This window comes from Pyrgilauda ruficollis, unplaced genomic scaffold, assembly GCF_017590135.1.
Source record: "Pyrgilauda ruficollis isolate IOZ18807 unplaced genomic scaffold, ASM1759013v1 scaffold231, whole genome shotgun sequence".
NCBI classification, from domain to species: Eukaryota; Metazoa; Chordata; class Aves; order Passeriformes; family Passeridae; genus Pyrgilauda; species Pyrgilauda ruficollis.
The window spans coordinates 79,836-96,329 of NW_024522651.1; the positions used below are offsets into that span (position 1 = coordinate 79,836).

A 16,494-nucleotide genomic window follows, 5' to 3' on the forward strand; every position below is an offset into this window, starting at 1 on the left:
TCAGAACAACAATTAATCCTTTGACAGTTCCTGCCACTTTTTTTATGGAACAGTTCAAGTTGTGTCAGAACTTGGGCCGAAGAGTGAGCATTCCATCCAAGCTCCATAAGACAGGGGCTCTGAAGGTGATTATTTACAGGCAGTTATCTCCTTTTTACAATCTAAATCTGATGGAAGTTTTCATCCTCGCTGGAAACACAGTCACTTCACTTGCCAGGAAAACTGTCCCAGCCTTATAAACACCAGCTGAACAATCATGGATTTGAATAATGAATGTTGGCCAGTCTATCAGTGTTAGGCTAAGTAAAATAAGAATCACAAACTGCTATCTGTATGGATTAAAATAATTAATTAATTAATAAAAACCCCACCACACCAACTGCTTTTAATGAAGACATGGAGCATTAACCACAGATTCACTGCTAGACAATTCTCAGCCCTTGTGCTAGCCAAGCCTCTTCATCACACTTAAAGGTCAGGCATGCCTCATCTACATTTTATGTTTCACCTGAACTGAAATCAGAGCTGAGTGCTGCTTACCAAGCCCATGAACCATCAGACTGTGAGATCAGAAATTTCCTTGAATGAGTTTTACTCCCTGTGCAGCACCAATACGTAGAGAGGTCTGAGGAGGATGGGCAATCACCTGCTGCTGTCCTACACCTGCAGCTACTGCCCACCACTAGCCAGAAAACCAGACAGAGAAGTCTTGGATACACCGTGTCTCTACCTGTTCTTGCATGCTTGTACCTGAGATCTGGATAACTCATGCAGGACTTTTTTCAAGGGAATCTGATGGCACTGAGTATGAAGACGGAAATCTATCAACTAAGACAGCATCCTTTGCTACAAATAAAATGGCTAACAAAGCACTTAATTTCTGCAGGGAAGAGCTGCCTTCTATGTCAGCCTGGCAGCTGAATGCTGCACTCACCTCAACAAAGATGAAGCAGGGGATGATGGAATAACTTCTCTGGGTATTGTTTCCTAAAGCCATTTCTCATCACACTTCTTGGGGAGGCACTGTTCAGAACTTTATATCCTGAAAAAGAAAAGACAGAGGTATTTCAGTATATTTCACATTTTTGCAAACTCCAAAATGAGGTTCATAACACAGAGCACTGACCTAATACACCAAGGACACAGACTAGTAAGAACTTCAAGGTCCAACAGTGTACAAAACACCCTGAGAAAGGTCTCCCTTTGCAACACAAAAGAAGAGACAGACATAGCTTACAAAATACAGCACATACAGATCGAAGGGTGATAAGGAATACAATAGTTTTCCTTAAATACAATCCACTCCCAAGCAAAAGATTCTTCCTCCAAATTGTAAAATCACATTTTCAGCCTACCGACCTGCCCATAGTGTGTTTTAAACCAGGAGATTTTGGTAATTGACTTTTAAACTTGCACTTTGAGAGATATGCTTACAGTACACTGACTGTGGACATGATCAGAATGTTTATCTGTATAAATCTGCTCAAGATGACAGCATGTGCTATGCACAAAAACTCTCTACCCATAACAAGCAAATGCAATGAAAACGCAGTGAAGACCTGGGCCTTTTCTGCAGAGCCTTTCTGTCCTGATAGGAATTCATACATTAACACACCAAACTCTACCCACTTAGCATTACTTCAGCCTACTGGCTACCCTAATTAACATAACCCTATAACACTGTGCTAAGACAGCCTTTTTGCATGAAAAGTAGAAAAAAGAGAAAAAAAAATATTAACACAAAGAAATTTTACAGACAGTGTGTCTTTTTCTGCGTGCACGAGGCAACACATCAAGAAACTAAGTTTGTTTTAAATGCCTCTACAGGGAGATACAGAGCAGGAGTGAAGCTGGAAAAGCAGTGTGTAGCCCAGAGCTGCCAGGTGCAGGATTGCACAAAGCATGAGACACAGGAGAGAATCCAAATCCTCTGCTATCAATTTTAACCCAAGCACAACAAGCAAGAACAAAGATTTAGGTGGGTCCAGCCTCACTTCCAACACTCACAAAGAAACTCTGCCCTGATGACAAGCACCTCCATGTGTCAGGGCCAGGGAGGAGGAGGGAGATGGAAACTGATGCATTTTGCAGATGCTTTGCACAGCATCTTCCTGTGACTCTTTGACCTCACTGGCACCTGGGTGGCAATTCAGGACCGGGCATATAGAGCCAGTGAGGTTCACAAAGGGCAGTGCTTTCTCACCAGCTCTGAGCAGGGTTACTGAGAGAAATACTATGATCAGCACAAGTGAGTTCACCTGAAGTTTTGATGGAGGAGCTGGACCAGCTGCCAGTGCTTGCCACCTGCACCATGATGCAGGTTCTTGTCTCACCACCTATGAACTACTTAATGTATTCCTTATCTCAGCTCCTCACAGTCTGACCTACAGTTGTAAAATACACAATGTATATGATGGATTTAGGCACAGAAGAGCTACTGTGACTTCAGTGAGGCCACATTCTGTGTCAAGAATAGCTTCTGAACTGCTAAGCATTGAGAAATACAATTTCAGAGCAAACAAAATAGTCAGAAATGTTACCTATGACATACCTCAGATGCTCCCATCTTACACTGTATCCCATTTTAAAATACAAATATTCTCAAAACACCTCATTTTCCAAACAGACTTCAACTTTACTTATTAATTAAAATGGGGTTTATATCAGAGGTTAGTGTCATTGCTTAAAAAAAGACAAGGTAATCCAACCCCACTTGCACTGTGGAAAAAATTCCAGTAATTCATTTTTTAACAACACTTTTAATACCCCCAGCTCTTGTGCCCTGTGGTTGGCAAACATGGAACCTGGTGGAATAGCAGGTTAAAGAGTCAGAGCAGCTTACAGATCATTATTCAATGAAGGCTAGACTAAGGTTAACCAGACTAAGGTTAGAAATAACCAAGATTTTCCATACCACTATACTGCAACCCCAAGCTATGCCTTCAGTTGCAACTGATGTGTGTTCCTAACCAAAACAAAGGGTTGCAAGGTAATCCAAGAATTTAAATACCTTTCACAATAGATGACTGAAAACAACTAAACAAACTGGCAAAGAAACTGAGGGTTCATAGTCATATAAAAATGCCTGATTTAACACTAGGGGACCTCTGATTTTACAGATGTTTATCACTATGCCTGTTCCTTTACGCTGATTGTGCACCACTGGTTTAAAAAACTGCACTTTTCCACTGGCTATGGGAAAGCATTTTACATGTCAGCTTCTCTCCTATGTGATGACACATTTGTGTCAGGCTGAAGTAGGAAGAGACCAAATGGTTGCATGATCAGTTAATTCCCAGATTGTGGGAAAACTCTCAGCTACCAGCACTTGGTCTTTTCATCAGGTTACTTGACGAAAGAGTAAAGGGAAGCAAAGGTGCAGTCTTGGTGGGAGCATCATCTTTTGTCTCTCTTCAGCTGGCAAGGACTCCTCCAAGGATACTGACAGCAAAACACAGATTACAGTAAACCCCAGATGCTTCAGCCTGCAGAGCAGCCAGAGAGAACCCAGTTTTGCTCAAAGGACCATAATAAGATGTAAAAGAAGTCTTGATAAAAATCTTGTTCTCTAATCCATGCATATCTCTTCACATTGAACAAACTTTTGGAGTCCAAAGCCTCTGACCAAAGTAATGGCAAGTAAAAGCTATAATATCAACATCAGCCTTCTCCATTTATTATTTCTATTTTTATCAACTTGTCTGAATTGCTAAGGAACTCATGTGAACAAAACTGTAAGACTCTTTCTGGATCCCAGTAGCTGTGACCTTTTCAGGCCTGGTATGTTATCACAGCATGAGAGCAGAACTGGTCAAGCCTATTCTAACTAATTAGGGACCACTGTAGAGGGTATATTAATAATCTGAAGCTTTGGTGTTATGAGGGGCTTCCACTCTTAAAACAATATATATAATTGTATAATGCAATATTTGTGAATTAATTAAAATTAGTTCTCATCTTGCTCAATTTACCTCACCTGTGCATTTGCAGAAAGCCCCATATCTACAGCATAGGAGGTTATTGCCTGGCATCTCCTGGGAGAACAAGTGGAGACAGAGAATATAAATAAGGGAATTGAAAACTGAATGAGAAGGACAGCAAAGAAAAAGAGAATTCAAGCTGAAGATATTTTCTTGCTGCAGGGGTCTATCCAGGGGAGTGGCTTTCAGAATGCCCCATTCAGGTATGTTCTAAAGCCTTTTATGTGAGCATGCGGCTGACAGCAAGAAGGACATATCTAGGACAAACTGGCATTCACTGAGCCTTTATAGTGTAAGTTCCTGCAGCAGACACAGCACATTCAACTGTTGTTCTGTGTGACCAGTCATCAAACCAGTTAATTTGTGGCCTATTCCTCTGGAGACAGTGGTCAAACCTATGTTTTTTAAGCCATGTCCTGTATAGGTAGGAAGAGAAGATGAACAATGTATTTCACATATTGCCACCGTGGATGTCTGGGCTTCTGTGGAAAATGCTCAAACCAACAATCCAGACATAATTACAGGCCCTGTTCTTCAGAGTTTTCAACCACATTTCAGTTAATCAGAATCAATGCTTATTTGTTTTGCCGTAGCTGAGAGATCACCAGCCTGAAATCCAGAAGCTGCTGCACAAACCACAACAGCAGCAAAGCCACTGGCATATGTGGGACTGCCTCTCACAGCAGAGTCTCATATCTTCCCTGACCAGAGGTGAGGAGGGTAACCACTGGTCATTTGGTACCAGGATGTGATGAAAACACAACAAAAAAGGATTTCTGTTTCTTAGTTTCATGATCTTTTCAGTAGCAGCTAAGATGGTTCCAAAACAAGGTGTAAATATCATATTAGAAGGAACACCAACTATTTGTGTAACAATGTAAAAGATACATGAAACATCAGTATTTCCTTATGCAAATTAGTTGAATATTACTGCATGGACAACTCAGATGTGTGTGAGGGAGAAAAAATGATGCATCTGACTCCACCATCAGAAGGTTAAATGAATTACTTTATTATGCTATACTATATACATTGCATCTAAACTGAATCTGCCTTGCACTCAACCCTTGCTCACAACTGGACAGAACTGCACTTGTCCTCTGACTGTCTTGTGACAGTCCCAACACAGACACACTCTTGACCCTGATAGGCCAAGAGAACAAAAATCCTCATTTTGGGTAAACAATCTCAACATTGCATTCTACTTTGGCACAGCAAGCGAGATAAGAATTATGTTTTTCCTTCTTCTCTGCTTGTCTCACAATTTTTCTCTGTTCAGAGGGCATGTGAATACCACACTTGAACCTTATGTTAGCAGTTTGCAATGCTAGCAGTTTGCTCTGTTGGCAATTGACTTCAAATTATAAAGATCTTTACTCTCATTAAAATATGAATTCTGTTTACAAGTAAAAAAAAAAATCACCAAAACCTCTGCACCACTCCATCAATGATCAGTTTGCCCAACTGAAACACAAATTGCTTATGTCATACTCCCATTCAGTTAAGGAAACAAATTAAAACTAATACTGCTGCTAACAATGATTATCCAAGTTTTGGCAAATAACTGAAACCTTATAATCACTATATATTATACTATCTCTTACAGATCTCACTGTAAAGCGGGATTCTCTTATTTCCTGTGGGGGGAAACAGTTGAAGCAATTTGCCAAACATCACACAGTGACTCAATGTATGGGCTGAAGAAAGACACATTCTTCTCAGACTCCTGTCAGGCGCTCTGTCCACTTGACAATCTCTGCACTTCAAATGTGCTTGCTAATTCCTGCAGAAGGACCACATAGTCCTCACTGCACACTTTAGGAATACAGGTTTCCCTGACTGGAACCAGCAGAACACACACTGCAGCCTTACAAAACGAGGGCTGATCAAACATGCCCCGAGATGTGACAGCCTCATGTTATCTGTAACTTCACCTGACATGTCCAAAGGCACCACCACATTATCCTCCTGCAACCTCTGCATGAGCATGCCTGCAATTCTGAACAGGTTGCAACAGAAAAACAGAGGGTCAAAGTTCCTTCCCCAGAGCTCTCTTCCACATGAATCAAACCGATGCACAAAAAAGGGCCGAAGGAATAAAAGGTAAGATTTTACTGCAAAAGGCAGTCAGTAAATTGCAAGTACAGACTTCTTCACTGTTTTCAAAGTAATTGAAACCACAGTGGTGGCACGAATCGCTTCAAAAGCCAAACCACATAACAAAAAGCACAAATGGCTTTGTGGCATAACATCTGCTTGCCTGTCTTGCACCCAAACACAATGCAGGCTGCTTGCCTGAAAACAGCAAAACTAAGAACACAACATCATGGTTGAAACAATTACAAGGTACCAGACAACTGGCACTCAGTTTGTTACCTCAGTGTCCCACAACACACTAATTTTTACCTGCAAATGAGAAAGTTATCCTTTGGATCATGTTGCCCTTGAAGAAGTGTGCCCTACACACAATGGGGCTTGGGAAAGAGGGAAGACACTTGCTTATACCATCAAAGAACCCTTTACCCATTCCCTGTGAACTGAGAGGCAGAAAGCCACCAACACCATGGCCACTAGACCAGTAACACAGTGTGAGTCTGGAGAAACAGTCCAAACCTGAGTTTCCGAGTCCTGCTTGATCTTTAGCTGTTAAATGTGAAATTGTCTAGTGGCAATAAACAAATAAACAAATTTTGTGTGCTAAGCTTCAGGCCTTGGCTGGTGGCTGTCTCCAAGAGCACTCCTATGTGAGCAGCACAATGCCCCACTTTGCCAGAACACTGAAAAGAGGAGCTGAACTGGTAAAGCAGAAGCTCAGTTTACTGAATCTAGCTCTCACCCCAGAATACAATTTATTATAAACTCTCCTGGTTTCTGCCATTACCATTCAATAGCTACACCATTCAAATAAATTGCCCCGTTAGTGAAAGTGCTCCTTAGAAGTGTCTCCACCGACTCCTGGCCAACAGACTAACTACATATCACTAATAGCAGCCAAAAAAAGGAATAAAAACAATATGCAAAATAAATCCACAGATGTTCACCATTACATTAAAAAAACCCCATAACTTTGCAGCATTTTTTCAGAAAATTTTTTCTTTCTCTGATGAGAATTCTGACCCTTTTCTGCTAGCAGAAGTCACATATTCACATTCAGCACTCAACACAGAACGGTGATACTTAAGTAATATAGTTCACAGCATATCTGAAATTATACCTCTTAGTACAAAGCCCACCTGGTTATGAAGAAAGCTACATTGATAACTATCTTGATTCCTAAATTCATTATTTTAGAAATATGTTGCTGAATCCCTGGTGCCAAAGCAGAGTTTGATACCTGGAAGAAAGTGATGCCTCAGATTTCAAGAGTTGTTAGGGTTGTTTTCCCTTGCTACCAGCTTCATGTAGAAATCCCATGACTGAGTGTTAAGCAACAGTACAAAATCTATGGATAGGCAGACTGATAAGGGTTCTGCACCACTTATATCTTCAAGTGTGTTCAAGTGTTATATCAGCACAGCAGAGGCCTTGTAATAAATAACTTCTCACTGTGGGGAGGAAAGTGAAATTTCAATGCCACAGCTTCTGTCAACAAAATTTTCATTTACACCACTTGGCCAGAATTTTATAGATGTCAAAGAGAACCGAAATGTATCTGTGTGAATAGCAGGTATGTGCATACTAATATCCAGAAAGCCAAACAAAATGGCCACAAGCCCAGTTCTGAACCCTCTCAAACCCATGAACATCTCCTTGTCCAGCAGGTCTGGAAGTGTCATCATGGTTGGTCTGCTCCGTTTGGTGAGACACTGAATTCATTCTGAAAATTTTCACTGTACCACTTACTTTGTGTTGGTTTGAATGAAACCCACTGAAATGTGCATCACATCAGCAAAACGGTATTAATCAAAGGCTTTACCTTCTATAGCTGATAATGCTCCTCTCTTTCTTGCAAAAGAATTAGTGGTACATGATAAATGAAGAAGGAATCTGACTAATTTCATTAGGGAATTCTTTTAAAAAAATAATAAGCAGTCTCCAGAAAAAGCCAAAATCCACTAAATTTATGCATGCAATTACAAGACTGTCCTGCTCCTAACTCTCCTTTAAGTAAAAAAACCTAACTGCTCTAGGTCTCATTTCAGCCTTTCAAACTTTAAAGTGAATCTAAGAGAAACGCTTGGGGAAAAAAGAAAGACTATTCCTGGCCTCCACCCATCCCACCTGAAGGCATGAAGGCACATCACCTTGATTTAGACCAATTAATTTGCCTTGTGATCTTTTCTGAACAAGCAGAAAAGGCAGGCTTCAGGTTGTTTCTTTTACTTCTGACTGGTTAAAACTCCATTTATCTTTAAGGGTATGCATCGCAATAAAATGGCAAGTGTGGTCAGCATTAATGTAACTCTTCCTATACATAAAGGATTCTGCATTACAGAGATTAGTTATATGATCAGTTTAATGAAAATGTAGCAGGCTATCGTTCCAAAAGTAACATAGTTGAGATCCAGAACTGCAACTGACTGACTTAATTAATATGGTCTTGAGATACAGGTACTCTGTTTATGCTAAATCACCCTCTGTAAACTATTGCTTGAGAGTTCTATGTTCAATGTCTCCTTTGCATAACTCACAAAAAAAATAAACACAATTTGTGATTTGCACCTACAGTCTTGCAAGACTCTGGCTGGAAACCAGAAATCCCCCTGGTATTTGGGATACTATCACGAAGGGCTTGTGACCAAATTTCACCCTCTGAAACCAATTCAGTTCTACTCGGTGAGTCCCCATGGAAGCACCAATAGGCATTGAGAAAACTGAACAATTTCACCAGGAGAAAAACAGCAGCTTCCACCTCAGGCTCTCAGCTGGTAAAAAAAGGAGGGAGACATTGAAGGGAAAGAAGAAAGCAAAAGAAAACTTCAATAATACAGAGAGTAACACAATGTAATGGTGTAGATGAGAGGAAAACTGGGTGAACTACAGAAGAACTCCTATGGGATGGAGGGTAGGAGAGGAAAACAGACCACAGCTTTTCCCTGTGATGTAACACCACAAGACTGAAAATTTTGTCTATCAATACAATAGGCTCTGGAAAAGACTCTACCCCTACCCTCCCAAAACATCAGGGTTTTGAAGAAAATAATTTAATATTATTTTAAAATTATTAAAATCCTGTATTATAAGAAAAAAATTTCAAAGACATTTTCTTAATTCAGAAAATTTGTACTTTACTCCAGAAAACTGGTTTTGTTTTTTTCTTTACAAAACCTCCTTAGCCAACTATTCTACTGGAACCTATTGAGCTATTAAGAAAACCAATTGTCTGCTTATATGTTAGCAGGAATGAAAAATGTTTTTATCTATAATGGAGCTTCACAGCTCTGCACAGAACTAATTTTAGGAACCCCAACCCAATATTAAAAACGTATTTCAAAAATATATGCTGCATGGTGCTCTTGTATGCCATATCTGCTGAGCTTAAGCCCAAGCAAGCTGCTGATCCACACATTTAAGTGCAAGGATGAAGCATCTGCAAAGTGCCAGCTACTCTCAGGCCTCAGATGGACATCTGTGAGTAAATTTCCAAACCCTTCTCCTCTCACTGCCCTTCTATGACAGCTTAGGAAGACAACACTTTGGAGAGTGTTCACATAGATCATAGTATAAAGATCAACAGGCAGAAATATTGAGATGAGCATGGGAAGGAACAGAGCACAGCAATGCTAGGCAGGGCAAGGGGATGAGAATCAGGTGATTAACGTGTTTCTATTTATTTCTGATTTTTTTTTTTCCAGGGGATGAATTCTGCATTGGAAATTTCCTCTCAAAATCATGGTGAGCTGGTTTAAAAACTAGTCATGTAACAGGCACAAGCCAGTGGACTCCAGATAGAAAGAAAAAACACATTCATTTTGTCCCCTCAGGGCTCAGCAAACTGTGTGAGTATTGATTGCAAGCTGTAATACTATGGAAGTAAACAAACAACTGCTTCTCCACAGTGTAGCCTTTGGCGGTCAGGTCCAGGGGCAGGGCTTCTTGCTCCTCTTATATTCTGGAATTCATATTACCAGTGGAGCTGTCAGACACACAAGGACTGCACAGACTCATACTCCAGCAAACCTGGCAGCAATCTCAATCTCATGCGGATCTTTTGTCGGTTCACTTGGTTCATAAACCTCCACCTTCATCCCTTGCCAAGAGAGACAAAGGATTTCTAGCATACCTGCTCTTTTCTCTCATACAAAACACCCTGGTAGAAGCTGTCCTTAATAGCAATGAATTTTTTTTTTTTTTAGTTTCCTCTTTTCTTTATCTGTGTCTATTATGCAGCCAAGGGAAGCACTACCCCCATCAAGTATAATCCCCATATCCCCAATTTGCCCACTTGTAAGGACAGTACTGAGTACAGCTCATGCAGTTTATGTGGGCCTCATAAACACTCCCTGGATGGAAAGTCAAGAATTTAAGAACCTATTGTAAGACTACAACATTTTTAAAGAAAATAACTTCTTATTAGTCTAAATCTATTTATTACTATAAAAAATACAGCCAACTATAACAAAAACATTTCTGAATTTACAGACCTTGTAATACCTCTCCCTTCTCTGTAATGTTATGCTATCCACAGACTCCTCCATGAATCCTGCTTAGTCTGGAATAGGAGAGAGGGTTATGGCACAGCTTTTCTCCAAGAGAAAGGCACCAGGGCTGATGGTGAGAGCTTCTCCTCTTTAGTCCACTCAACACCTCCTTAGTGGGTGGGGTGACTGCTGGTAGCTTGATCGCCTCTGGTACCACCTTGTGTTCCTAGATTTCAGCCTCTCCTATTGTCCCATGTCTGCTCTTCTCCATACTGCCATTCAGACAGTTCATTTTTAAAAGAATAGAGACTTTTTAGTTCTACCCATTTGGCAGAGAAACTGATGAGGATTATTATAAAAATAGGCACTAAATTATACTACCATATAAAAGCAAGCTAAAGCTAAAACTGATTAGGTAACGTCACTCTTTCAGACAACTGCTGCAAGACTTAAAGGAGCAGAACAAAGTTTCAGGCAAGCCCTGACAACCAAGATCTGACAAACCCTTGTCCTCACAGAATTATTTCAGAACCTGTGTTGCTGCTAGAAAAGGCAATAACATTTGTTTAGCCACAAGGCTGCAAACCGGATTTCGATGAACAAGAATGCCCTAGATTTTGATAGACTGAAAAACATGGTTTTTCACCTATGAATCCAGCAAGGCTGTTGCAAACACTTCCATGGATTTCAGCTCCTGATTAGGGCCAAGCCTTGGTCTTTTTGGAGGTCTGTGCTCTTCCTTGTGTAATTTTGTCTTGTGACACCACAGAGAAGCTCACACAGACATTGTGTGAGCTATTAGGCATTTGATTTTTAAAGCCAATACAGTCTACACAAACAACTGAACTGTTACAATTAAAATGACTCAGCCCACAAAGACAATTTCCTCTAGATGAGACCTGAATGTTACTAATGTTTCCTGAATGTCCCGTAGCTGAGACCTTAATGTTTCTTCTAAGAGTGTGATGTTACTGAAATTACATTCTGTAAGAGTTTTAATGAGACGTGCATCTATTTCAAGACAACTGTATACAGAAAGTTAGCTGGTATTGTTTTGTGGACACTTACACACCAGCATGAGTGTGTGCTCATACAAATTCATATAAACTCAAATGCTACTGGAGCCTGTAAATTGCATGAGATACTATGGCTGAAATTAAAGGGAACAATTATGCATGTAATCTGACTTGGTCAGAATATGATTAAACAGTCATTTGAACACTAAAAGCTGACAGAAGCATGTAAATATACCATCATGTTCTGTGCTGTTTGCTGCCATCGTTCTAAGCAGACCATCAGAACATCATGTCTTGTTTAACAGTCCTCTACTGCTGATGCACAGCTCTCACCTCTAAAACACCATTATTCTAATCTTCAAAAATTATCTGATTAGCTCTTTAAAAATGGAAAAATTATTTCCAGCAAATTGGTGTAAGACTGCATATCACACATACATGCAGCATTTTTGGATAGAGGAAACTGGTTTTTACAAAGAAATTGTTATTTTCTGCCCATCTGAGGGCCACCAATTTATACACTGTTTTTTAAAAATACCCCAAAGACAGTGTTAGACAAAGGTACAGTCACCCCATTCACAACATTGAAGGACTTATGCACTCTGTTAAAACTCAGTTTATCATGGAAAGCAGTTCCAGATTTGGCTGATGTCCGTACAGTTGCTGCTTCTAGTGCTCAAAACATCACATTTTATAAATGAACAAGAGTTATTTCTCTAGGTATGTATACACACATGTTCATTTACACACCATTTTAAAAAATTACATATTGAAACACTATATTCCCTAATATATTAAGCACAATCAATATTAATAATATGAAATATACATATTCTCACAAAGAAAATTGTTTTCTGATTTGGAGATTAATGCAGTTTCAAATTTGATCTTCTCTCTCTGCTTCCCTTAGTTCATATTTTTCTCCTGTCACCTCAACCATGAAAACTGACATAATAAAAACATTGCACCACTCTGCATGTGTGACAGCACAAACAAAACAGGAACAGGGAAAAGAAAAGCCAAGAAATGCCAAATCATCAATATCCGTGGCACTGGAATGGATTATATACTGCAGCAAATACAGTACCCTGGCTGCTCCATCTTGTATGTGCATCCCTCTTTGCCCTGCTATAAGCAAGTTCTTAGGTCCTCATTCTCTTTCATTACCTGCTTCCTTATGGTAGCTGTCCTAAGAGCAGGTGTCACTCTCTGCATCTGGTCTCCAGTGGTTTTTAGACTTAACATTATGCAGCTGCTCCTGGGCCCTTTAACTCCCCATACTGCCAGAATCACAGGCTTTCCCCAGCCTCTTCCTTTTAACTTTGTGTGAGCCCCAGGAAGTCAAGAGATGGGCTGTTGGCTGGGACTGAGAGACTGGGGGCACTGGGTTTTATTTATTTTCTTGTGCTGATTCCCGCCCCCCAAATTCCCCAGCACGGTATTTACTGTAGCTCTGCCCTGCTGCTTCCATTCCCTCCACAACCTTCGTGCTAAGCAAAGATACCTGCCACAGCCTCCTTCCCCTCATGTGCACGCTGCAACGGCAGCAGTTTGTACTGCCTCTTTGTCGCGTCCTAGCCCTAAGATTTTTCTTTAGCTTATACTCATCTGTTTTCCTCCCAAAGACTCCTATTTTTCTTACCAGGCCATGTAGCTCACATATTTCTAAGTCCTAAAATTAGACGCAAGACCATTCACCACAGCTACTCTACGTGAAGCATGCAGATCTTGGCTACATCTATGGTTTACCACAGTAATCTCCAAACTTCTGCAATTGCAAACAGTACCAGGAGAAAAAAATCTGAGATGTCCACCCCACCTTCCCAAGGTACCACCATCCTAACATATGCAACTTGTTAAACATACAGAAAAAGTAAAAACTGTAAGCTAGAGATGAAATGAACATAGTTTAAAAATTTATTAATAGCACAAATCCACATTTTTTCACACCCCAGTGGACTGTTTTATGGACACCTTGACGTGTATACCCCCTGCTTTGGAGACCACTGGTTTAATAGACCACAGACAGAGCCTGAGAATCTGTCCTGACCTAAATATGCTTTTATTTGGCACATGGCCTTTCTTCCAACATAACTCTCATGTTTTAATATTACTTTTAAAGCTTGCAGAAGTCCATGTGCCTCGTCAGAACCATGATTTGTGGCTGCAGGGGATATATCTAACTCTGCTTTTATAGTCACCCACTGAGCAGCTGCAGGGAAAGCCTGCACAGCATTTTCTCATCCAGCCATGGCAAGGCATATACTTCATTTAAGAAGCCATTCAGAGCACATATTTTTATTTCAAGGGCCCAATTTCACAGGCAAGCCTGCTTAAATTTTGGGGTCAGCTCAGTAGTTTCATAAGGGACAACTATGTATGTTTCTCATTGCACCTTTATTTTTCTTCTTTTGCTCCAGCAGCAAAGAGTGTTCCAAAATTCTCAATGAAGAATTCCAGCATCTCCTTAACAGGAACAGCAGAACTTGTGAACTTCTGCTCTTCCAAGTGAAGAATGGGTCAAGCCATAGGTCTCTGTCCACCCCACTACTGTGGTAACAGCTTGGGTGAGGCATTGCATTTCCTTAGTGCTACACTCAAAACTTCCCACCTCAGCTCCACAGTCTCATAGTGGAGTTGCATATGGGTTTTTTGAAAATGCACAGCACTTTTAACTTATTTTTGCTGCAAAATTAATCTTAAATTTTATTCTCTCCCAATTTACATGCTCTATCTCATCTTTCCTATCTTGTTTTCTGTCCTTCAGCTTGCAAGTTTCTTGTCCTGTTTACCACTATTCCCCTGCACATCTGGTTTCTTCACAGGACAGTAGTGTTTTTTCTGCCAGGTTTGCAAATTCCTGGACAATGCTCAGGACAGTCCTGAAAGAATCGGGATTCTAACAGTTGGTACCACTGTATAACCCACATCCCTAGTTGGCCTTTCTTTTCCAAGGAAAAACAAGGAAATGACCAATTAGGGAGCTGCATGAACAAGCTCCCACTTCCACTCTGGTACTGTCATAACTCTAAGAGGATGTATACCTGTTTGCTGACCTCTCTCTTACAGATGTTCCTGGCTTTTCTATTCTTTATCTAACTTTGCAGAAAAGCATGCTCAAGGTAAAAATTAAAATAAAATTTCAGACCCAACTATATTGAGGGATTCAGATGATGGGATTAGAAGAAACTTTACATTTCTTCTCAGAGCTTCCAGTGGAATCATGAATATTGTATTATCCAATCTATAAAGCCAGGCAGCAATCCTATACAACAGCTCAGTTTAACAGCCATCATTATGCATCTGCTTCCCATTTTAAATGGAGACAGGAGCAACCAACACCTGTATGACAGCTGGCATCTTGGCCAACAGAGCAGAGACTAACCCTGACTTCTCCAAAACAAAAAAGTGCTTTAACCTGTGTCCATTTCTCCACAAAAGACATCCAAACTCTGCAGACCAGATACCTGAGGGGCCCATGCAACATTTCAATCCCCAGCTGGTCCAAGCTGCTCATCATTTAGAAGCGTCCAAGCACAGACCTTGTTGTTGCCCTGCACTGCCAGTGACGAGTACATCCACTGGGAGATGCTTCTGCTCCTCCTGCAGCTGGATGCATTAATGATCCCTGCAGAGAGTACAGCTGCCACGAAAATGGTCAATCCTGGATTTTTCAAAGCATTGGTGGTCTAACTGTACAGTCAGCAAAGTCAGGGACAACATTTCCATAATAACAGAGTTCAGTAACAGCTAAGACTATGCCTCAGTTTTACTAGAAATTCAGCTCTCAGCCTCCCAGTCCCTGGAAGAAAGGTTCCAGAGCTGTGCCTCAATGCACTGGTCAGGCACTAAGAACAGCTGTAATTAAGAACTATTAAAAAGGAGATCACTGGTTAACTATATTTGCAGGCTACATTCTGAACCAAGTGCTGCCTCTCCTCCTACAGCTGTCAAAAAGCCACAGAAAGGCCAGACTGTGCATTCAATGTGTTCAGCAGCCACAGGCCCAACTTACCCAAATTTCCCACTGCTTGGCAATCCACGGTGCACTGATCTGGTATTAATGAGTGTGTAACCACTCTCTCAGTGTTGATGAGCAGGAATTGGACCCAGAGAACCTCTCCCTGTATGCAGTACCTGAACATTTTTACCTGCTCCTACCGACAAAACTGGAGCATTTCCAAATCCTACCTCCTTGCACATCCTGGCACAAAGGAAAAAAACCGGCGGGAAATTGACAGGGAGATGGATGACAGTGGGGAGGAGAAGATCCACTGTATTGAGTTTGGTCCCGTGGAGAAAAGCTTTCACTAATAATGATTGACATTAAAGAGGCCCATGATAAGCAATAGAGCAGTTATCACAACAGGAGGCACTTGTTCATAAAAAAATGACTGTGACAGCTAAACACAGTCAGCTTCCCCAAATGATGAGGAACATATGATAGTGCTTTCCAAGTTTTTGGAAAGTATAAATTTGCAGCTTTATCCTGATGAGAGTTACTTCCAAAAGGATCTTTTCATTTCAGGGCTGTTTGCAAAGAGATATCTGAGCTCCAAAACACTGAACAACACATGCAGCTTCTAAAAAAGAAACGGAAGTATTTAGGGTGCTGGTGATAACAAGTACCAGGATGAAATCTAAGAAAGAGAAGTTGTGACAAGCATCAAATTTAATATATCACACATTCCTAGCATGGAAAATTTTGGAAATATTTCAGCACACTTGGAATTTTGATATATTTTCCAGCCTTAATGATTGTATGACCTAGCTAAGCATACCAACACACAGAACTAGAGAGGGCAATGCTTGCAAACAGACACAAACTAGCAGCATTTTCTCACCTTCTTACCTGAACGAAAAGGCACATGGTTGGCATCTCTTCCACTCCCAGTGGACATACAAATATATAAAAAT

General features: G+C 40.6%; 1 protein-coding gene across 1 annotated transcript in view; it reads right to left on the bottom strand.

Moving 5' to 3' along the window:
* PLPPR1 (phospholipid phosphatase related 1) overlaps positions 1–16,494 on the bottom strand; it is a 119,741-nt gene that overhangs the window by 61,719 nt on the left and 41,528 nt on the right. Inside the window, exon 2 of the mRNA XM_041469395.1 lies at positions 935–1,042. Within this exon, the coding sequence (XP_041325329.1) occupies positions 935–997 (63 nt within the window). The 5' untranslated portion in view covers positions 998–1,042. The remainder of the gene's footprint in view (positions 1–934; positions 1,043–16,494) is intronic.